This window comes from Bufo gargarizans, chromosome 1 (genome assembly GCF_014858855.1).
Source record: "Bufo gargarizans isolate SCDJY-AF-19 chromosome 1, ASM1485885v1, whole genome shotgun sequence".
NCBI lineage: Eukaryota > Metazoa > Chordata > Amphibia > Anura > Bufonidae > Bufo > Bufo gargarizans.
Genome location: NC_058080.1, coordinates 454546189 through 454570797, shown reverse-complemented (window position 1 = coordinate 454570797; position 24609 = coordinate 454546189). Strand labels below are relative to the sequence as shown.

At 43.7% G+C, this 24609-nt stretch overlaps 1 protein-coding gene across 1 annotated transcript in view; it reads left to right on the top strand.

Annotated features, from left to right (window-relative positions):
- Positions 1-24609, top strand: part of DMRT1 (doublesex and mab-3 related transcription factor 1) — a 260634-nt gene that overhangs the window by 125738 nt on the left and 110287 nt on the right. The window contains exon 4 of the mRNA XM_044287185.1: positions 4183-4348. Coding sequence (XP_044143120.1) covers positions 4183-4348 — 166 coding nt within the window. The remainder of the gene's footprint in view (positions 1-4182; positions 4349-24609) is intronic.

The window sequence follows — 24609 nt, the reverse complement described above, 5'->3', positions numbered from 1 at the left end:
TTCCATAGTACAGTACATTAATGGCACTGGTCACTGAGTACATGGCACCGTAAGGGTATGGCAGATACCGCCAAGGGCAGAAACAGGCAACATTGTAGAACATTCCATTTAAACAAGAGCAGTGACATGGCAGGAGATTTACAGCTTGCTGTTATCCTGGCTCCTCCAGCTGCAGAGCTTTCCAGTGCACTTGCTTCTTGAGTATATTGCCTTCTTTCCTTTCTTAGAAAGAAAGAGATGAAGTTACTGCTCTATAATGTCAAAAAGACAAATCTGTTATGTATGCTCACTAAAATGAGATTGATAATGCTGAAATGATTTATTGTGCACGCTTGTCCAAAACACACTTCATTGCAGAGGATTTATAAGACAAACCATTTGTGATAATGTTTATTCCAAATCCATGGTCAGGAATATAACACTGTATTGCTGCCTGTCTTCGCGGTTTGATAAAATGATTTTTAGCTCACTACCTGAGCGTGTCACCAGGGGGGAATTTGCATGACATTTGTCATTATAGTCCTGACCTTTTCTGTGATTATTTTCTGTATATGTTAATGTATGATATAAGCAATGTCTGTTGGAGTTTAGAGGCGTTGTCCGTGAAATAAACTGTGCTTGCCGCTTAGAGGTCAGGAAAGTAAAATAAGAAATGGCCAAACTGAACAAATAAAAGAAAAAAAGCAGTCACACTGTCCACATTTCTAAACGGTCAGAGGGGTATAACTGAATGGAAGAGGCATGGGGATCAAGGTATACACATGTTGCAGCACAATATTCTGGTATCTGGACAGTTTCTGCTTCATGGTTTTTAACGGTAGTTATTTATTAAGGGGGTTGTGCAGTTATATACATTTACACAGACATAATTTATTTACTAATAATAAAGCTGTTTGGCCTCCAGCGCCCTTTTCTGACCTTCACCATCCAGTGCACACTGATAGGGCTAGGCGTTCTGTCTGGAGATCATATGACTTTCTCCCCTTTACCCGGATAACAAAGCACGCCCGTCTTTTGAAGTTAGGTGAGCGCTATTTTGAGGGTATGCGCAGTGCACAGTCGGTAGAAGGGAAGTCGTGCCACATTACGGATGCCCCTGCGGCCCTGCCCCTTAGACAGAGCGTGTTTGAGCATGGAGCAAGCACCTGCTGCACTGCTATCAGTGTGTCTCAAGTAAATTAGGGGGTCATTGCAGAATTAGGGGTCGTCTCAACGGCAGCCAACATCTCTCCCGCTGCAGCTGTTAGGGTGCCGTCACACGTGGCAGGAAATACTGCCAGAAAATATGCAGGTGCAGATATATATATATATAAATATAAATTATGGTGCAAATTTTGTTACAGATTTCCTGTATGACAAGCTCTCCACTCAGTTCAATGGCAAACTGATTCTGCAGTGAAAAAATTTGTTGCGGATTTTCCGCAGCGTTTTCCACTGCTGAATCAGGTTCTTATAAAATAAAGAGATTCTCGAACAGAAAATCTGCAACACAATGTTATTTACTCTGCGGAATGTAAATATTGCAGCGAAACACAATGCAGGGATAGACAATTTTCAGCCCCATAGGATAACATGGGGGCAGTCTTTATGTTGCGGAATTTCTGTCAGTGAGGGCACCCTTACATACTGGCCAGCTGAATGAATGAATGATCTGATACAGACTCGTCCTGCCAGAGTAAAATCTGGGGGGGTTGCGTAAGTTTTGAGTTACATGGAAGACCTACTGAATAAGTCATACTGACATATTCCCCACCACTGAATCCAATCATTGGTTGCAGTGGCGCATATTTCCTGCGGTCTTCTAAGGTCACAGAGGAGCCACTGGGTGCCACTGCAGCCTCCAAGCCCTCAATAGCACTGAGTATTGGGTACGGCCACACGGTCAGGTCAGCCAAAATGAGAATTACAAAAAGAGAAGTCTTATCTTTCCTTTATACTTTCTCTACTTTTATGATTAATTTCTGATTTTGGTTTCCAAAACTGCATAAAGAAACCTGACCACGTGGCCGTACCCCAATAGTGTATCTCAGTTCATAATGAGATGTGATTTGACACATTTACAGGCAATTTCCAGGGTCCAAACATCACAGTGGAAATGACGGGAGACGCATCATCAGTCTAGAACAGCCGTGAATACTGATATCCCTGTAACTTTGTGTAAAAGTAGCTATAAAAGTGCTTTCTGTGGTGGTTTTGTTTAGTAAAAAAGCTAGATAGTGCGATTGATTTAGCACAAGGACAGTGGAGACGGGGTATAGGCACAGTTGTAAACCAGCGCTGGACATTGAGGGGCTGATTTGTATTGCATGCAGTTTTCTTCTCATCTCGTGTCTGTGTAATAAAATAAAGGGAGAGGGGTATACAGTTTGTTCTGTCTGGATGAATGTTCCTCTTGTCTATGAGTCATAGAGTATGTATTATTACATCTTCCACCCTGCAGATTTATGCTAAAAAGTATCATAGTGTCTCTGGCAGCTCAAGTGTGACATGAATAGAGGCCATCATTCTCTCGGCAGGTAATATAAGAGATTTTTTTCCCCCGATAGTGCTGATAGGGCTATATCTCTCTAGTGTCACAGCAGTTTTAGATTCTGATGGCAACATATTGTTTATGGGTCAGTGACTTTGTCTAAAACAGTAGCTTGGAACAGAATAGCAGAGGTTAATTAAGTATGTCTATCAACACGGACAGATATAGATGTCTCCTCTCACAGCCATGCCAGCATCTGCAATGATTCAAGCCGGTGTCTCGCCTGGGCTCGGCTTTTTTCTCCCACAGTACGTGCTTCAGCTTTGGAAGAACCTGCCAGAGTTTCCATATAGCTTTGTCTCCGAGGATTTTATGCTGTAGGCTAACAACTATGCCACGCATTCTAATTCCTATACTGTATGTATCACTATATCCTGTGCTTTATCATCTTTTAAATTTTATTTTATTATAGTAAATGCATTTTCTTATTGAGCTTTTCTGATTCAACCACACTGAATATTTCTCCTTGTCATGTTCTCTGCTGTCATGTTAAAAGGGTATGTATGAAAGCAAGTTAGTTTGGCTTTCCTAGAATTCCTGAATGGCAGTGCAAGAGGTGTTATCACAGCGGAACTGTCCAAATATTGTAACAGTAAGGCAACATTCACAAGACGAATAAACTGTCCGCTTTTGGCCTCATGCACACGACCGTTGTGTGTTTTGCGGTCCGCAAATCGCAGATCCGCAAAACACGGATGGCGTCCGCGTGCGTTCCGCACGGACAGCCTTTTATATAACTGACTATTCTTGTCCGCAAAGCACAGACAAGAATAGGACAGGTTATACATTTTTTTTGCGGACCACGCAACGGAGCAATGGATGCGGACAGCACACGGAGTGCTGTCTGCATCTTTTGCGGCCCCATTGAAGTGAATGGGTCCGCATCCGAGCAGCCAAAACTGCGGACCAAAACAACGACTGTGTGCATCAGGCCTGACTGTGTGCAAGTTGAATAGGTCCGGCCCGCTGCACGGATGTTGCCCGTGCATTGGAGACCGCAATTGCGGTCCCCAATGCACAGAACGGCCGCTCAATGGCCATGTGCATGAGGCCTTACTGTCCATTCACACGGGCGTGGTGTATTGCGGATCCACAATACACCCAGCCGGCACCCCCATAGAACTGCCTATTCTTGTCCGCAATTGCAGACAACAATAGGACATGTTCTATTTTTTTCCGGAGCTGCGGACCGGAAGATCAGGGCCGCACTCTGGAAATGCGGATGCGGAGAGCACACTGCCCCATTGAGAATAAATGGGTCCGCACCTGTTCCGGATATTGCGGAACGGATCTGGACCCATTCCATGGACGTGTGAATGGAGCCTTAAGCCATATTCACATTTCCGTTCTTCAAAAATCATTGAGACATGCACTGCTTTGGTCCGTGATATATATGCACCAAACACATCCATTGAATAGGTCTATCTATGGGTCCATGAAAATCACAGACAAAACAAGGGCGGCATCTGTGTTTGGTCCGTTTTTCACTGACCACTGATTTTAGAGAAACATGGCTGCCATAGTTGTCCTTGAGTGGCACTCCAGAAAGTTATGGTGTTGTTCTGATGGCTACAGTTTTATATTGTCTGTTTGGTGTCATTTTGGTTCTTGCTTACTATCAGCTTTGTGTTCTGTTTTTTGTTTTTTTATAGATGAAAAGCAATGATACCCGTCTTTCAGGACACAACACTGGCTCCCAGTACAGAATGCATTCTTACTACCCATCATACATAGGGCAAAGCATGGCCACACCTGCTTGTGTCCAACCCATCTTCACCTTGGAGGAAAACCTATCTTACCCTGAGATCAAAGCAAGTGGTAAGTTACATAAAAATGATGACTATGTACAGAATTCACATTTACTAGTGTGAGTTTGCACCTTTTTTTTTTTTTTTGCAGAAATTAAAGGGGTTGTCCAAGACTTAAAAAGATGGCTGCTTTCTTCCAAAAGACATCTCCACCCCTGTCCACAGTTTGTGTGTGGTATTACAGCTTAGTCCCCTTCACTTCAAGGGAGGTGAGCTGCAATACTATGCACAATCCACGGACTGGTGTGGGACTTTTTTGGGGGGAATCCAGCAGCCATCTTTTTCTAGTTCTGGACAACCCATTTAAGTGCACAGTTATTATCCTTTCTTCATGATTAAATATTCTGTAAATTACTTTTTCCTTGTTGAGACAGCAATACTTTTCTGAAAACCCCAAATTCAGGTTTCTCCTAGCCTTCTCCCCTCTCTGCGTGCTGCTACTTCTAATTGCTGGAAAGTGGCAGGTGGCCCTGTTTAGCCTTCTCTTTATGTTTGATATGGGCACAGTAGGGGTCATTTATGAACATTTTGATGCCAGTTTTTGGCATAAAAAAGTTTCAAGACCCCTTTTTGCGACTTGTTAAACGCCATTGCATTAGTATTTTTTTGCACAGACGTTTTTACGCCATCCTCACTACTTGGGAGTGGCGGGTGCCAGGACTTCAGCTCTAGAAAATTTACATTTGAAAACGTAAAAGAGTAATAAATACTCCAGTCAGGGGCCGGAGTCGTTTATACTCCAGTCGTGTGGACTGCCAGCGGTGTGCCTGATTTATGACAAAGTGCCCGCCTCATCATAAATTAGGTGAATCCTTTTGACAACGCAGGGGGGAAACAAAGACCGGAGTAAAAAGCCGCTCTTTGTAAATGACCCCCAGTGTCTGCATTGTATGATCTGAACCACCTCAATTGCAGTAATGTGGTTGCTGTAAATCTAGTTAGCAGATGAAATTTCCTTAGACATTCAATGCAATCAGTTATAACATATGAATTGTGTACATTTGGATTTCTTTCGTTTTCATGATTAACCCCATAAAGGCCAAGGCAATTTTGTTGTGACGTTTTAGCTTTTTCCTCCCTGCCTTTTTTTTTGTCAGAATAGTCATATAATGACTTGTTTTTTACAGGACAAGTTGTATTTTAAGTGGTACCTTTTAGTGTTCCTTCTAATGTAGTTAAATACTATAAAATGAATTACTTATTATGTGGAATGGAGAAAAAAAAAACACAATTTCGTCTTTTTTTTTTTTTTTTTTTTTGGAAAGGGGGGGGGGGGTGTTTTTATGGCATTAATTGTGTGGTAAAAATGATTTCAGTTGTATTCTGCTTGTCAATACAATTACAGCAATACCAATTGTATATAGTTTTTTGTTTTGTTAAAAATAAAAAAAATGCTTATGTCTCCATATTCTGACACTCATAACTTTTATTTTCTGTCAACATGGCTCTTTGAAGGCTTACTTATTGTCAGGCAAGTTGTATTTTCTATTGGTGCAATTTTAGGGCACCTATGACTTTTTTTTATAATTTTTTGGGGAGGCGAGTTGACAAAAATTTGTAATTCTGGCATTTTTACGATGTTTACCACGTTGGATAAATGTGTGTGTGTATTGTGGTGATGCCGACATACTGGCAGGGTGTAATAGGAGCATTAGTATGGCAGGCCTGTACTAAGCCTCAGGCTGCCATAACAATCGTTTGGCACCCTGAAATTGCGTTCGGGGGAGGGGGGTGGAGATTTTGATCAGGGGACAGAGGAAACCACCATTGACTTCAGCAGGCGGGTGTCACCTGTATAACACAGCCAGAACTGAACCCACTCCTACTCTCCTTCGTGAACTGTGACATACAGTTACAAGATTGGTCGTTAAGGGCCTAAAGATGTTTCTGTGACTTGAGCTGATATTGATAACCCTTGATTGCAATATACAGAGAGAACGTTAGTAACATGTTGTGATTGTCCATATTGCCTCTTTTGCTGGCTTCATCCATTTTTCCATCATATTATACACTTCTTGTTTCCATAGTTACGACCATCCTGCAATCCAGCATCGGTGACCGTGCTTGCACACTATAGGAGAAAGCACCAGCCTATGCATGCTACTACAGTCCCGGCCGCCAGAGAGGCCGATGCTTTTTCCTAATGTGTGCAAGCATAACCACCGCTGATGGTGGTCGTAACCTCTAAATGCGAGCAGCGTATAATGTGATGGATACATGAATGAAGCCAGCAAAGGAGGCAATATGGATAATAACAATATATTAGTAAGTGTCTTGTATTTAACTTTCTCTACATGATAAATGCCATTTACTGAAGTGAGACAACCCCTCTAATAATAATATTTTTCTATATAGCGCCACCATATTCCGCAACGCTTTACAAATTCAGAGGGGTTGTGTACAAAGCAAAATGCATAACAACGTAACTGGCTAATATACAACTGAGACACTGGGAGTGAGGACCCTGCTCGCAAGAGCTTACAATCTATGAAAAAAAGGGGGTGACACAAAATGTAGTTCATTGTGATCTGTAGTAGTCAAGCCATTTTTGTACTGAAAGCAGTGGTGTAGGCCGATCTACTTCGGGTGTGGGACTGTTTGAAGATCGAGTTCAGGCTTAAGGAGTTGGGAGGGTGGGGGAGGGGTTACTCGGGAACAGTCAGTTTAGGAAGCTTGATCAGGCCTCATGCACACGGCCATTGTGCGGCCGTTCCGTGTATTGGGGACCACCAGTTATATGTACCCCCAAATAATGGCAAAAAATGATATTTCTCCTGCATAAAACAAGGTCTCAAACAATGTCAATAAAAAAAAAAAAATTATGGCTGCTGCAAAGAGGCAAAAATGAAAGATTTTGCTGTTCAATAAAGAGGACCGGTAACCACAAAATGCAGTGCAATCGCAGGTATCAGGTTATAGAGCAGGAGGAGATGAGCAAATTGATATATAGTTATATGGTAAAAGATTCAGTAAAAGATGTAGGGTCATTTATTAAGACCAGGGTTTTAGAAACTGGTCTTAATATCCCCTACAGCTGGCGGTGGATCTGCCAGAGTTAGGCCTCTGGCACACGAACGTTGTGCATCCGTTCCGTGCATTGAGGACCGCGATTTGCAATGTCCGTGCGGCGGCCGGGACGGATCGAGACCCATTCAACTTGAATGGGTCCGTGATCCGACCGCACCGCAAAAAAAATAGAACATGGCAGGTGCCCGCATATTAGCGGGCTGCAATACTGCCAGGTAACGGCTGTGTGCATGAGGCCTATAAGCCTGCCTGAAAAGATGTGTTTTTAAGGCATGTTTGAAGGTAGGGAAGTTGTGAATTGACCTGATATTCCAGGGCAGAGCATTCCAGAAAGTAGGTGCAACTCGAGAAAAGTCTTGAAGACGGGAGTGAGAGGTACGAATTATGGTGTGTTTTTTTTTTCCTATCTTAGGTCACTAACAGAATGGAGAGCACAAGTAGGGTAGAAGATGGAAATGAGGGAGGAGATGTATGGAGGTGTAGCACTCTGAGCTTTGTGGATGAGGGTGAGAAGTTTGAACTGTATTCTGTGGTGGATGGGCAACTAGTGAAGTGACTGGCAGAGGGTAGTAGCATCAGTATAGCGGGTGGATAGATGAGCCTGGCTGCAGCATTTGGTGTGCTCGGTCCGGGATAGACTGAAGGGGGGAGAGTTTACGCTGGGTTCAGACCTGAGCGTTCTGAAAGGAGCGCTCTGTATGCGCGATTGTACCGGCGTTTGCAATCGCGCATACAGAGACAAGCGAACGCCCATTGTCGCGTGTTCCCGAAAGTCTATGTACGGGAACGCGCGACAAGACGCCCCAAAGAAGCTCATGTACTTCTTGGGGCGTCGGGCGTTTTACAGCGTGATCGTACGCGCTGTAAAACGCCCAGGTGAGAACCATTCCCATAGGGAAGCATTGGTTTCTCCTTGTTGAGCGTTTTACAGCGCGTAGGAACGCACTGTAAAACGCTCAGGTGTGAACCCAGCCTCAGTGAGAGGGAGACCAATTAGTATTAAGTTGCAGTAGTCAAGACGAGAAATATATTTGTTTTAGCAAGTACTTGAATTCCCTAAAAAATAAAAATTTTATTTTGTTTGAATGTATGAAAAGACCATTTCCTTTGTCAACCGTCTTTTTCCCTACATAGTTTAGCAGTGTTAGCACAGACAATGTCAGACTGCATAAGACCATATCCATTGACAGCGGGACAAGTAAGACAACCCCTTTAACATCTTAACGCAAAATGCTGTACATGTATGTAGGGCTGCAGTAAACGATTATTGCAGTAATTGAGTATGCTATGTATTATTTTTTACGATTAATCGAGTAATCTAATAAGAAAAAATGAATTAATAGACTGTTTTCCTTTATAAAAACTCATCAGATCCCCTGCCATCAGTCCCCAACACCCTTCGTTCCCTCCTGTGCGATCAGCCCAAGTGCATCAGTTCCCCCAGTGCCATCAGCTCCACTATCCCCCAGTGCCATCAGCTCTCCCCACCCCAGTGCCTTCATCTCTCCTCCACCACAGTGCCTTCAGCTCTCCCCACCCCAGTGCCTTCAGCTCCACTCCTCCAGTGCCATCAGCACCTCCATGCCATCCATTGCCATGTCCCCCACTCCCCCAGTGCCACCAGATCAGCCCTTCATGTCCCCCAGTGCCATCAGATCAGCCCCTTCATGTCCCCACTCCCCCAGTGCCATTAGATCAGCCTCTTCATGTCCCCCAGTGCCATCAGATCAGCCCCTCCATGTCCCCCAGTGCCATCAGATCAGCCCCTCCATGTCCCCCAGTGCCATCAGATCAGCCCCTCCATGTCCCCCAGTGCCATTAGATCAGCCCCTCCATGTCCCCCACTCCCCCAGTGTCATCAGATCATCCCCTCCATGTCCCCCAGTGCCATCAGATCAGCCCTTCCATGTCCCCCGTGCCATCAGATTAGCCCCTCCATGTCCCCACTCCCCCAGTGTCATCAGATCAGCCCCTACATGTCCCCTACTCCCCCAGTGCCATCAGTCAGCCCCTCCATGTCGCCCACTCCCATCTACCCTTCCATGCCATCCATTGCCGCTGTAACGTTACATTACCCTACTTCGTGAGATTTCCCTACCTCCTTACTTCCAGTCGCACCGCTAATGACGTTAGGAGGCTTTCCTGAGTTTTGACGATCTGCGCATGCGCAAACGGACAGTTTAGGGAAAAATCTCACAGCGGAGTTTAGCTGCAGTGTCCCACTGCGCATGCGCCGGAGATCCTCAGTAGGGAAATATTACGGCCCAGTGCGCAAGCGCGGCTAACTTTAGAACATCCATCCGATCTCCGCGCCTGCGCAGTGTGGGGGTAGGGAGATCTCATGGCCATATTTTCTGTTAATATTATCTTCCATATTATCAGTAGTAGGAATGAGGGGTAGAGTCAGTACGGGTTCACATAGATCCCACATAGTAGAGCTTACTGGTTGGGTTGATGGACATGGGTAGCGCCGGCACAAGTCGGGCGGTCACATCTATAGAACATTTATACGCAAGACCTGTCACGACTACAGGCACTTTTTTTTACGAAGTCTGTCACGACTACAGACATGATCATAAGTCCTGTCACGACTACAGGCTCGATATTACGAAGTCTGTCACGACTACAGACACAAGGTTATAAGTCCTATCACGACTACAGGCACAATATTACAAATCCTATCACGTCTACAGACATGAATGTACGAATCCTATCATGACTACAGGTACAATATTACAAATCCTATCACCACTACAGACACGAGGTTATGAGTTCTGTCACAACTACAGGCATGTTATTACAAAGTATGTTAAGACTACAGACACGAGGTCATGAGTCCTATCACGACTACAGGCACGAGGTTACGAGTCCTGTCACGACTACAGGCACAATCTTACAAATTCTGTCACGACTACAGGCACAATCTTAAAAATTCTGTCACGACTACAGGCACAATATTACGAAATCTGTCACGACTACAGACACGATCATAGGTCCTGTCACGACTACAGGCGCAATATTTTACAAAGCCTGTTACTACAACAAGTACAAGGCTAGTCAGCTGGTAATGGCCACAGGCATGGTGCAATGTTGGTCCTGACAGGACAATAGCCATGGGTAGTAGTTAATTGGTAGAGGGTATAGGCACGGTTTGATATCCACGTCACGGCTACTGGCACGGTTACGGTATCGGGTCACGTTACAGGCATTAGGTAGCACGGGTTCATTAAAGAGGACACAAGTAGGCTTTGGTTAAGGTCGGTTATTTCTCATTTAATGTCGTTCGTTCTGTTTTAGTTACCTAATGTCACACGCCTCTGACATCGAGGAAAAATCTTCGTTACAGGGAAGTGTTTATCTCCAATCTCAACAGGGCGCTGTTCCTTCAGTGAGGTCTTGGACTATTCCTCGGAGAAACAGCTAGGAAGCAGAACTTTTTTTTTTTTTTCTTCGCCTCCTCTGCTTAGAGGTTACAGGTCCCAGTCAGGAGATAATGTTTATGAACACTATACAGACGTCTCTTACCCAACTTCATGCGGTGTTCAAGTCAATGGCCACGTCCAGTTCAGACATCCAGACTAAGCTGGAGATGGTGGAGAATAAGGATGTTTCGTCTAGCTTAGTGGTACAGAGACTTTAAGTGGCCTCAACATCACAAGCTAGGGTTGCTGGTGGGTCAGTCAATTTTATCCGACATAGCACAGTCACATTATATTCTAGATAACATTCGCTAGGACATTCTTGAGGGTAAGGATGTTAATTTAGCTTCACTACTAGTAGCAGCGTATGAGGTCCCTGACAATAAGATCATATAAGATCAAATTTTAGACTTTATAGGAAGTTAAATAGTTAAATGTTCTGAGTTCGTTCTAGCATTTAGTCCATTTCGCGATGTTATCTGTCCAGTCAGTCACATAGGAGGGAAGAGTGGGACCGGTATTTATATAAGGTGGTGTATTCAGGTGATAACTACAGGGTTACAGCTTCTTTTAACTACTACCGTTCGTTTCAGCTAAAGCAGCACCTGTGCTCGCTCAGTTCTGGCACGTTATTGGTTGGTCTAATATCAACAGAGAATTGTTTTGTTGCCACTTCGCGGGTCTTAAAGGGAACCTGTCACCTGGATTTTGGGTATAGAGCCGAGGACATGGGTTGCTAGATGGCCGCTAGCACATCCACAATACCCAGTCCCCATAGCTCTGTGTGCTTTTATTGTGTAAAAAAAACGATTTGATACATATGCAAATTAACCTGAGATGAGTCAGCGCTTGAAAATATGACTCTTCTCCGGTCACACAAGTAAGATATGACTCTTTTATGTTAATTTGCATAAAAGGCGGGAAGTACAAAAATGCATAATACTTATTGTATTCGTCTGCAAATGAAATTAAAAGTGTAATGTATATGTTTAGGGTAACACAATGAATATTTAGAAACGCTCAGTGAGGGTAGCATAGTAGAGGTGACAGGTTCCCTTTGGGGCCCGACTTGTACTACGTGTAATTCTTTCTCGCATACAGCTGAATGGTGTTCCACTCTTAATTTACTGTAAAAAAAAATTACACAGACTAGGAACGTTCCAGGTCCATCACCTAGCAATAACAGGGTCGGTTCAGGGATTGTTAAATTGGGCCGGCTGATTTAGTGTCTCGGTAGGTCACAAGTTTGTAAAAATTTTAATCATACAGCGTGTCACTATAGTCAGTTTTGGTTGTTTCACTTGTGTTCCATACGTTTTAGGGCCCATCCCCGTATCGCTTATCCACGGAAGAACAACCACACAGCATGACTAAGCACTGTAGTTAAGGCTCAGTTAAGGGACCATCCTGAAGCCGGCGGGGTTCAGATTATACTTGGCGGCTTAGGAAATGGTTTCCACACGAGTTGGTTGCGTTACCTCAGTCATATGATGAGTGTAGGCACCTTCTGTCGCCCTCAAAACCCAGGGTCAGTCTCGGAGCTGATTTAGACGAAGCAGACGCTCTTTTCCTGCTTTACTTTCAGCTCCTCTCCCAGGTATTCCCATAAGCAGACTCTTTACCGACACCAACGCCTCATCACAGTTTACGAGTGATGGACTAGCGTTGCACCTCGCCGCTGTCAGGAGGCTGATTACTAAATCATTATCGAGCGACACGATGTTAGCATATAAGACCGCTTGGTGATTATTCAACCAATTTCAGGGAGCGTATCTACCTGGTGGCACGGAGCGCATAGCCTATTTAATGGCATGGTAGATTTTTGCCACTCTGACCTCAAGCTAGCGCTTAGTATTATTAAGGCATTCCTGGCTGGCATATAGCATTACTACTGTGTTCAACACCCCGATCAGCCGCCCCTTTTTCAGCGCATCCCATCAGAATGTTGTTGAGAGGAATTCAGAGACTAAGGCCTCGTTCACACTTCAGTGTTTGGTCAGTGATTTCCATCAGTGATTTGTGAGCCAAAACCAGAAGTGGAGCCTCCACAGACATGAGGTAGAAGGGAAAGATCTGCTCCTGTTCTGTGTTTAGAGCTGCACCTGGTTTTGGCTCACAAATCACTGATGGAAATCACTGACCGAACACTGACGTGTGAATGAGGCCTAACAGTCTAAAGTCAGTCTACCGCGTCAGCCGGGTCAGGGCAGATCTTAGGTCATTATCTGACTTGTCCGAAAACGGACTCGTCGGTGGTATAATTAGTTTGTTAATTGAAACAGCTATGTATTTGAGGTTCTGCGAGTTCCTGACGCTGAGTATGTTTACCCGTTCAGTATCGCAGAAAGCTTCTCTGATAGGTCAGCTTGTGGGACGGTACTCATGTTATATTTAGCATCGGATTCGTCGATAATATCTCAGCCTGGGGTGTTAGCAGAGGTAAAATACTTGGCCGCAGGTAACAATTGGTGCCGATCAGGGTCTTTTATGAGTGGCTAGAGTTGGTCGGAGGGGCTCCAGTTAAGTCGCCGTTGTTAGCCTCTAGTGGCGCCCAACTTAGTACTCCGACCTTCATGCAGTACATTCGGTTAATCAATATGGGGGTGAATCCGATGTCGATATCGGGCAACTCTTTCAGAATTACAGCGGCATCCGCGACTTCAAAGAATTACATTCCGGTGCATGTCATTAAGAGGTTGGGTAGGTGGAAATCATTCTGTTATGTATGGTATACTTCAGATCCATATCATGAAGGGTCTCTTGCTTTTCAGAAACTGGTCATGTAATTATTGTAGAAATAAATATTACTAAACCTACAGTCTGATCTTTTAGGCCCCTTTAGGTTGCCTTACTACTACAGCAGTTATGGCATAACTCAAACTGCTAGGTAGAGTTAGGGTGAGGTAGGTCAGGTTCGTTTCTGATAGCCGATACGACCACAAGTGTTAGGCAAATTTATTTGTCAGATTTGTGGGAGGGGAGGCTGGTGAACGCCGCTATTTAGGGCTGCCCTCGGGCCCTTCGAGACGTCAGCACGCTGGCTTTTCACCCACCCTCTCACCCACTCCATCTTACGGTTATTTCATATTAGGGTGGCCCCCTTTAGGTTGCCCTACTACTACAGAAGTTATGGCATAACTTAAAATTGCTAGGCAGAGGTAGGTCAGGTTCGTTTCTGATAGCCGATCCGACCACAAATAGTATATTTATGATGTTGTCCTTGTGGTTTTCTAACTAATGGAAGCTTTTGAACTGAATGCAACAGTTTAGTGATTTTAATTAAATATGCTGCGAAATATAATAATTGTCAAATTGTTGTCGCTATCTGCACTGTCCTTATGAAGGGCCTCAGAGTTTGTTCACATTTCACTTTTTGTTTCCCAAAGAGGTACACGTGTATACAGTATACTCCCCCCCCCCCCCCCCCCCCCCCCGGTGTATAGCATTATATAATTTAATATAAAAGGAAGCAGACACATACTGCCCCGGTCTATGACAAAAGGACATACCTTCTTCATGGGCTAGGCATGTGTGTCTGCTTATATGCTGAATATAAAGTGTGAACAGGCCCTTACATGTACGTGCACCCCTTAAAGGATAACTGTCACACTTAGACCCTAATTTCAATTTTCATATATGTAGTTACTAATAACATGATATTCCAGAATCAGTTACTATTAGACTGACTTACCCCATATTTAATAAGATTCAGCCCTCATCAACCAGTCTGCAGAAAACTGCAATCTCACTATTCAGTTAAGATGGCCGCCACTGCCCTCCCCCTGAGGCTAATCCCGCCTGCCCTAACTAGCCAGTAACAATAGCCCCCCAAAAGTGTCAGTAACCAGAGCCCTCCCCCTAAAGGGTTAATCTCCTGCAGCACAAAGGGGTCCTCTTACCACATGTTGCTTTCATTTATACACTGAGCAGACGGCAGATCTCCCTTCCCTGCTCTGTGCTGCTTCAACTCTGCCTCCTCCAGCTCTGCTGAGTGAGGGAGCGTCTGCCAAGCGCAGGGACAGGGAGACGTGCACACAGCCCGGGCACTGTTATCAGCTGCTGGGGAGGACCTGGCTTTAATCATTTACCTACAGTCCCTGGCTGTCTGTAACAAGGGGTTCAGACCTGAGCGTTCTGAAACGAGCGCTCTGTATGCGCGATTGTACGGGCGTTTACAATCGCGCATACAGAGACAGGCGGGAACGCGCGACAAACGCCCCAATGAAAGCTCAAGAACTTGTTTGAGCGTCGGGCGTTTCACAGCGCGATCGTACGCGCTGTAAAACGCCCAGGTGAGAACCATTCCCATAGGGAATCATTGGTTTCTTTGTGTTGAGCGTTTTACAGCGCGTAGGAACGCGCTGTAAAACGCTCAGGTCTGAACTTAGGGTAATATGACCTTGCACCTGCAGGCTTTTAACAAGAGGTAAAAGCAGGCAGTACAGGGAACTAAACTGTGGAATTAAGGGGTAATTGAGTACACAGTGAAAAGTTTAAATAGGGCCACCAAGGAGATATTAATCACCACAATCCAATACTCCAAAAAATAAAAAAATATGACAGTTATACTTTAATGACTGAAAAGCCTTTAAAGAGGACTTGTCACCACACAATGCAGCGCAATCTGCCGGCAGCATGTTATAGAGCAGAAGGAAGTGATATAATATATATATATATACAGTTGCAAGAAAAAGTATGTGAACCCTTTGGAATGATATGGATTTCTGCACAAATTGGTCATAAAATGTGATCTGATCTTCATCTAAGTCGCAACAATAGACAATCACTGTCTGCTTAAACTAATAACACACAAAGAATTAAATGTTACCATGTTTTTTTTGAACACACCATATAAACATTCACAGTGCAAGTGGAAAAAGTATGTGAACCCCTAGACTAATGACATCTCCAAGAGCTAATTGGAGTGAGGTGTCAGCCTACTGGAGTCCAATCAATGAGATGAGATTGGAGGTGTTAGTTATAGCTACCCTGCCCTATAAAAAACACACACCAGTTCTGGGTTTGCTTTTCACAAGAAGCATTGCCTGATGTGAATGATGCCTCGCACAAAAGAGCTCTCAGAAGACCTACGATTAAGAATTGTTGACTTGCATAAAGCTGGAAATGGTTATACAAGTATCTCCAAAAGCCTTGCTGTTCATCAGTCCACGGTAAGACAAATTGTCTATAAATGGAATAAGTTCAGCACTGCTGCTACTCTCCCTAGGAGTGGCTATCCTGTAAAGATAACTGCAAGAGCACAGCACAGACTGCTCAATGAGGTGAAGAAGAATCCTAGAGTGTCAGCTAAAGACTTATAAAAGTCTCTGGCATATGTCTACATCCCTGTTAGCGAATCTACGATACATAAAACACTAAACAAGAATGGATTTCATGGGAGGATACCACAGTGGAAGCCACTGCTGTCCAAAGAAAACATTGCTGCACCTTTACAGTTTGCACAAGAGCACCTGGATGTTCCACAGCAGTACTGGCAAAATATTCTGTGGACAGATGAAACCAAAGTTGAGTTGTTTGGAAGAAACACACAACACTATGTGTGGAGAAAAAGAGGCACAGCACACCAACATCAAAACCTCATCCCAACTGTGAAGTATGGTGGTGGGGGCATCATGGTTTGGGGCTGCTTTGCTGCATCAGGGTTTGGACGGATTGCTTTCATCGAAGGAAAAATTAATTCCCAAGTTTATCAAGACATTTTTCAGGAGAACTTAAGGCCATCTGTCCACCAGCTGAAGCTCAACAGAAGATGAGTGTTGCAACAGGACAACGACCCAAAGCATAGAAGTAAATCAACAACAGAATGGCTTAAACAGAAAAAAATACGCCTTCTGGAGTGGAGAGTCTGAGTCCTGACCTCAACCCGATTGAGATGCTGTGGCATGACCTCAAGAAAGTGATTCACACCAGACATCCCAAGAATATTGCTGAACTGAAACAGTTCTGTAAAGAGGCATGGTCAAGAATTACTCCTGACCGTGTACGTCTGATCTGCAACTACAGGAAACGTTTTGTTGAAGTTAATGCTGCCATATATAGGGTTGAGTGAATCAGGTTCGGATTGCTGTATCCGAACCCGATTCTTTTAAAAACTATGTTAAAAATATGGGATCCATCCTACTGTAAAATGTATTACCTCTGCTGAGGTCTTTCCTCAATTTAAGCAAATATCGTGAGACTTAAATATCGTGAGACTTACTTCCTCTTGCCTCTATCACATGTCACTTTCTTGATTCGCAAATTACTGTGTCAAAATACGAAGCTAAACTCGGCTTCGTTAATGAGGCACAAAGCTGAGTTTGGCTTAGTATTTTGATACAGTAATTTATTTGATTAAACAAAGTGACACGTGATAGAGGCGAGATATAAGTAAGTCTCGCTATACTACCAGAAACTTTGGAAAGACCTCCATGGAGGACAGATATTTTTACAGTAGGGCGGAGCTCATATTCTTAACAAGGTTTTTAAAAGAATCGGGTTCGGATACAGCAATCCAAACACGATTCGCTTAACCTTACATACATACAAATATACATGCTAGTGTGTGTAGATAGAGATATAGATTTTAATAGATAAAGAGATTTAGATAGTTTTTGGGAAAAGATTCAGTAAAACTTATAGTATATACAGACGTGGACAAAATTGTTGGTACCCTTTGGTCAATGAAAGAAAAAGTCACAATGGTCACAGAAATAACTTTAATCTGACAAAAGTAATAATAAATTAAAATTCTATAAATGTTAACCAATGAAAGTCAGACATTGTTTTTCAACCATGCTTCAACAGAATTATGTAAAAAAATAAACTCATGAAACAGGCATGGACAAAAATGATGGTACCCCTAGAAAACACAGAACATAATGTGACCAAAGGGACATGTTAATTCAAGGTGTGTCCACTAATTAGCATCACAGGTGTCTACAACCTTGTAATCAGCCATTGGGCCTATATATATGGCTCCAGGTAATCACTGTGTTGTTTGGTGATATGGTGTGTACCACACTCGACATGGACCAGAGGAAGCAAAGGAAAGAGCTGTCTCAAGAGATCAGAAAGAAAATTATAGACAAGCATGTTAAAGGTAAAGGCTATAAGACCATCTCCAAGCAACTAGATGTTCCTGTGAGTACAGTTGCACATATTATTCATAAGTTTAAGATCCATGGGACTGTAGCCAACCTCCCTGGACGTGGCCGCAGGAGGAAAATTGATGACAAATCTAAGAGACGGATAATCCGAATGGTAACAAAAGAGCCTAGAAAGACTTCTAAAGAGATTCAAGGTGAACTTCATGCTCAAGGAACATCAGTGTCAGATCGCACCATCCGTCGTTGTTTGAGCCAAAGTGGACTACATGGGAGACGACCAAGGAGGACACCATTGTTGAAAACGAATCATAAAAAAGCAAGACTGGAATATGCCAAACTACATGTTGACAAGCCACAAAGCTTCTGGGAGAATGTCCTGTGGACAGATGAGACAAAAATCGAAGTTTTTGCCAAGGCACATCAGCTGTATGTTCACAGACGAAAAAATGAAGCATATCAAGAAAAGAACACTGTCCCTACTGTGAAACATGGAGGAGGCTCTGTTATGTTCTGGGGCTGCTTTGCTGCGTCTGGCACAGGGTGTCTTGAATCTGTGCAGGGTACAATGAAATCTCAAGACTATCAAGGAATTCTAGAGAGAAATGTACTAGCCAGTGTCAGAAAGCTTGGTCTCAGTCGCAGGTCATGGGTCTTGCAACAGGACAATGACCCAAAACACACCGCTAAAAACACCCAAGAATGGCTAAGAGGAAAAAATTGGACTATTCTAAAGTGGCCTTCTATGAGCCCTGACCTCAATCCTATTGAGCATCTTTGGAAGGAGCTGAAACATGCAGTCTGGAAAAGGCACCCTTCAAACCGGACACAACTGGAGCAGTTTGCTCATGAGGAGTGGGCCAAAATACCTGCTGAGAGGTGCAGATGTCTCATTGACAGTTACAGGAAGCGTTTGATTGCAGTGATTGCCTCAAAAGGTTGCGCAACAAAATATTAAGTTAGGGGTACCATCATTTTTGTCCATGCCTGTTTCATGAGTTTATTTTTTTACATAATTCTGTTGAAGCATGGTTGAAAAACAATGTCTGACTTTCATTGGTTAACATTTATAGAATTTTAATTTATTATTACTTTTGTCAGATTAAAGTTATTTCTGTGACCATTGTGACTTTTTCTTTCATTGACCAAAGGGTACCAACAATTTTGTCCACGTCTGTACATTTAAATCTTGCTTTTAGATACAAACCGGATTCCAAAACAGTTGGGACACTATACAAATCGTGAATAAAAACTGAATGCAATGATGTGGAGGTGCCAACTTCTAATATTTTATTCAGAATAGAACATAAATCACGGAACAAAAGTTTAAACGGAGAAAATGTACCATTTTAAGGGAAAAATGTGTTGAATCAGAATTTCATGGTGTCAACAAATCCCCAAAAAGTTGGGACAAGGCCATTTTCACCACTGTGTGACATCTCCCCTTCTTCCTACAACACTCAACAGACGTCTGGGGACCAAGGAGACCAGTTTCTCAAGTTTAGAAATAGGAATGCTCTCCCATTCTTGTCTAATACAGGCCTCTAACTGTTCAATCGTCCTGGGCCTTCTTTGTTGCACCTTCCTCTTTATGATGCGCCAAATGTTCTCTATAGGTGAAAGATCTGGACTGCAGACTGGCCATTTCAGTACCCGGATCCTTCTCCTACGCAGCCATGATGTGATTGATGCAGAATGTGGTCTGGCATTATCTTGTTGAAAAATGCAGGGTCTTCCCTGAAAGAGATGACGTCTGGATGGGAGCATATGTTGTTCTAGAACCTGAATATATTTTTCTGCATTGATGGTGCCTTTCCAGACATGCAAACTGCCCATGCCACACGCACTCATGCAACCCCATACCATCAGAGATGCAGGCTTCTGAACTGAGCGTTGATAACTTGGGTTGTCCTTGTCCTCTTTGGTCCGGATGACATGGCGTCCCAGATTTCCAAAAAGAACTTTGAATCGTGACTCGTCTGACCACAGAACAGTCTTCCATTTTGCCACACTCCATTTTAAATGATCCCTGGTCTAGTGAAAACGCCTGAGCTTGTGGATCTTGCTTAGAAATGGCTTCTTCTTTGCACTGTAGAGTTTCAGCTGGCAACGGCGGATGGCACGGTGGATTGTGTTCACTGACAATGGTTTCTGGAAGTATTCCTGAGCCCATTCTGTGATTTCCTTTACAGTAGCATTCCTGTTTGTGGTGCAGTGTCGTTTAAGGGCCTGGAGATCACGGTCATCCAGTATGGTTTTACGGTCTTGACCCTTACGCACAGAGATTGTTACAGATTCTCTGAATCTTCGGATGATGTTATGCACAGTTGATGATGATAGATGCAAAGTCTTTGCAATTTTTTGCTGGGTAACACCTTTCTGATATTGCTCCACTTTCTTTCTGCGCAACATTGTGGGAATTGGTGATCCTCTACCCATCTTGGCTTCTGAGAGACACTGCCACTCTGAGAAGCTCTTTTTATACCCAATCATGTTGCCAATTGACCTAATTAGTGTTAATTGGTCTTCCAGTTCTTTGTTATGCTCAAATTTACTTTTTCCAGCCTCTTATTGCTACTTGTCCCAACTTTTTGGGGATTTGTTAACACCGTGAAAATTTGAATCAACGTATTTTTCCTTTAAAATGATACATTGCCTCGGATTAAACATTTGATCTGTCATCTACGTTCTATTACAAATAAAATATTGACATTTGCCATCTCCACATCATTGCATTCAGTTTTTATTCACAATTTGTTTAGTGTCCCAACTTTTTTGGAATCCGTGTTGTATTATTGTAGCTTATAAGGCTGAAAAAATACATTTGTCCATCCAGTTCAGCCTGTTATCCTGCAAGTTAATTTAGAGGAAGGCAAAAAAATCCATGTGAGGTAGAAGCCAATTTTTCTCATTTTAGGGGAAAAATTCCTTTTTGACTCCAATCGGATAACTCCCTTGATCAACGACCCCTCTCTAGTAGCTATAGCCTGTAATATTATTACATTCCAGAAATACATCCAGGCCCCTCTTGTAGTGAACTCACCATCACCACCTCCTCAGGCAGAGAGTTCCATAGTCTCACTGCTCTAACCGTAAAGAATCCTCTTCTATGTTTGTGTACAAACCTTCTTTCCTCCAGACGCAGAGGATGTCCCCTCGTCACAGTCACAGTCCTGGGGATAAATAGATGATGGGATAGATCTCTGTACTGACCCCTGATATATTTATACATAGTAATTAGATCTCCCCTCAGTCGTCTTTTTTCTAAAGTGAATAACCCTAATTTTGATAATCAGGGTATTGTAGTTGCCCCATTCCAGTTATTACTTTAGTTGCCCTCCTCTGAACCCTCTCCAGCTCTGCTATGTCTGTCCTGTTCACAGGGGCCCAGAACTGTACACAGTACTCTATGTGTGGTCTGACTAGCGATTTGTAAAGTGGTAGGATTATGTTTTCATCACGGGCATCTATGCCCCATTTGATGCAACCTATTATCTTATTGGCCTTGGCAGCAGCTGCCTGACACTGGTTTCTAAAGCTTAGTTTGCTGTTTATTAAAATTCCTAGATCCTTTTCCATGTCAGTGTTACCGAGGGTTTTACCATTTAGTATGTACGGGTGACTTGCATTATTCCTTCCCATGTGCATAACCTTACATTTGTCAGTGTTAAACCTCATCTGCCACTTATCTGCCCAAGCCTCCAATCTATCCAGATCCATCTGTAGCAGTATACTGTCCTCTTCCCTGTTAATGACTTTACACAGTTTAGTTTCATCTGCAAAAATGGATATTTTACTGTGCAAGCCTTATACAAGATCATTAATAAATGTATTGAAGAGAATAGGGCCCAATACTGACCCCTGAGGTACTCTACTAGTGACAGTGACCCAATCTGAGTGGGTACCATTAATAACCACCCTCTGTTTTCTATCACTGAGCCAGTTACTTACCCACATACAGACATTCTCACCCAGTCCAAGCATTCTCATTTTATATGCTAACCTTTTATGTGGTCTAAAAAAAAGTGGTGTCGGCAGGCCCATCTCATTTACCATTTTCTACGTCTGGTTTAGGTGTAGAAAATAGTCTAAATATAAGACAGCAAGTGAATGTCTTACATTTAGAAGCAGCAGTAGATCCGCTGAAGGTATGTAGAGGCCTGCGCCTCTACAGAAGTCCTCTTGCACACAAATGTTTTGTGCCCTTGGCCGTATTGCAGCCCGCATACGGCGGGTCCGCAATACAGGGGCACCGGCCTGTGTGCACTCCACATCACGGATGCGGACCCATTCACTTGAATGGGTCTGCAATCACGGAGATGCAGAATGGAAGTACGGATCGGAACCCCTCTTCAAGTTAAATGGGTCTCAATCCATCACGGCCGCCGCACGGACGTTGGAAATCACAGTCCCTAATGCACGGAACGGATGCACAACTTTTGTGTGCCAGAGGCCTAACTCTGGCGGATCCACCGCCAGCTATAGGGGATATTAAGACCGATGTCTAAAACCCTAGTCTTAATAAATGACCCTACATATTTTACTGAATCTTTTCCCATATAACTATATATCAATCTGCTCATCTCCTCCTAGTATATTTTACACAAAATAGCATTTGGGGGGTTGTGATATTTGACTATATTAGGCTACTTTCACACTTGCGGCATAGTGATCCGGCAAGCAGCTCCGTCGCTGATCAGTCTGAAAAATGCCTGATAAGTCTGAAAAATGTATTGAAATGCCGGATCTGGCTTTCCAGTGTCATCCAGCAAAACGGATCCAGCATCTATTTATTTTTTCACCTTTTTTTCGGCATGCGCAGACCGGAAGGACGGATCCGGCATTCCGGTATTTTGAATGCCGGATCCGGCACTAATACATTCCTATGGAAAAAAATGCCGGATCCGGCATTCAGGCAAGTCTTCAGTTTTTTGGCCGGAGATAATACCATAGCATGCTGCGGTTTTATCTTTTGCCTGATCAGTCAAAAAGACTGAACAGAAGACATCCTGATGCATCCTGAACGGATTGCTCTCCATTCAGAATGCATTAGGGCTCTTTCACACTTGCGTTCTTTTCTTCCGGCATAAAGTTCCGTCGTCGGGGCTCTATGCCGGAAGAATCCTGATCAGTTTTATCCTAATGCATTCTGAATGGAGAGAAATCCGTTCAGGATGCATCAGGATGTCTTCAGTTCAGGACCGGAACGTTTTTTGGCCGGAGAAAATACCACAGCATGCTGCGCTTTTTGCTCTGGCCAAAAATCCTGAACACTTGCCGCAAGGCCGGATCCGGAATTAATGCCCATTGAAAGGCATTGATCCGGATCCGGCCTTAAACTAAACGTCGTTTCGGCGCATTGCCGGATCCGACGTTTAGCTTTTTCTGAATGGTTACCATGGCTGCCGGGACGCTAAAGTCCTTGCAGCCATGGTAAAGTGTAGCGGGGAGCAGCATACTTACCGTCCGTGCGGCTCCCGGGGCGCTCCAGAGTGACGTCAGGGCGCTCCAGAGTGACGTCAGGGCGCCCCAGGCGCATGGATGACGTGATCGCATGGCACGTCATCCATGCGCATGGGGCGCTCTGACGTCATTCTGGAGCGCCCCGGGAGCCGCACGGACTGTAAGTATACCGCTCCCCCGCTCCTACTATGGCAACCAGGACTTTAATAGCGTCCTGGGTGCCATAGTAACACTGAAAGCATTTTAAAGACGGATCCGTCTTCAAATGCTTTCAGTACACTCGCGTTTTTCCGGATCCGGCGTGTATCTCCGGCAAGTGGAGTACACGCCGGATACGGACAACGCAAGTGTGAAAGAGGCCTTAGGATAAAACTGATCAGTTATTTTCCGGTATAGAGCCCGTAGGATGGAACTCTATGCCAGAAAATAAAAACGCAAGTTTGAAAGTACCCTAATTTATAACATTTATATAAATGCTATTGTGGTATTACTATTTTATTTCGCATTTCTGTAAGCTAGTACATTATGCACTGTGTCACTATGACACGGGCTGCTGTTAAAGGAACACTATTGTGTCCTAACAGCAGCCTTAGGCCTCTTGCATATGACCGTATGGCTTTTTCAGTATTTTGCGGTCCGCAAAAAAACGGATCCACAAAAAATACGAATGACATCCGTGTGCATTTCGTTTTTTGCGGAATGGAACAGCTGGCCCCAGTACTATCCTTGTCCGTTATGCGGACAATAATAGGACATGTTCTATCTTTGAACTGAAATACGGAAACAGAAGGCATACGGAGTACCTTCCGTTTTTTTTTGCGGATCTATTAAAATGAATGTTTTCTGTATGCGGTCTGTATACTGAACACAAAAAAACCAGAACCTGAACACAAAAAAAAAGTTTATGTGCAAAGAGGCCTTACAATTCAGACAGCCCTAGGATCCTTCATAGGTCCTCAGAGCTGACTACAATGACTGATTGAATGGGGGAGTCCTCTTTGATCATTGCTTGATTGGTATGATCAAAGGGTTAACAGACAGGATTGGAGCTGTAAAGTAGCAGCCTGCACTAAGAACCCAGGCTGTTAGTAAGAGCCGTTTCTTTGCGCAGGAATGCTCAAGTAGCCTGCTACCTTCCTCATGCAGCGATGCCAAAAGACTTTCCTATGGTTAATGGGTTGTATAGATGTGATTGATATACTGTTACTTATATCATCCTCAACCTAAAGTGGAGCATAAAAAGACAAGCCTTATTT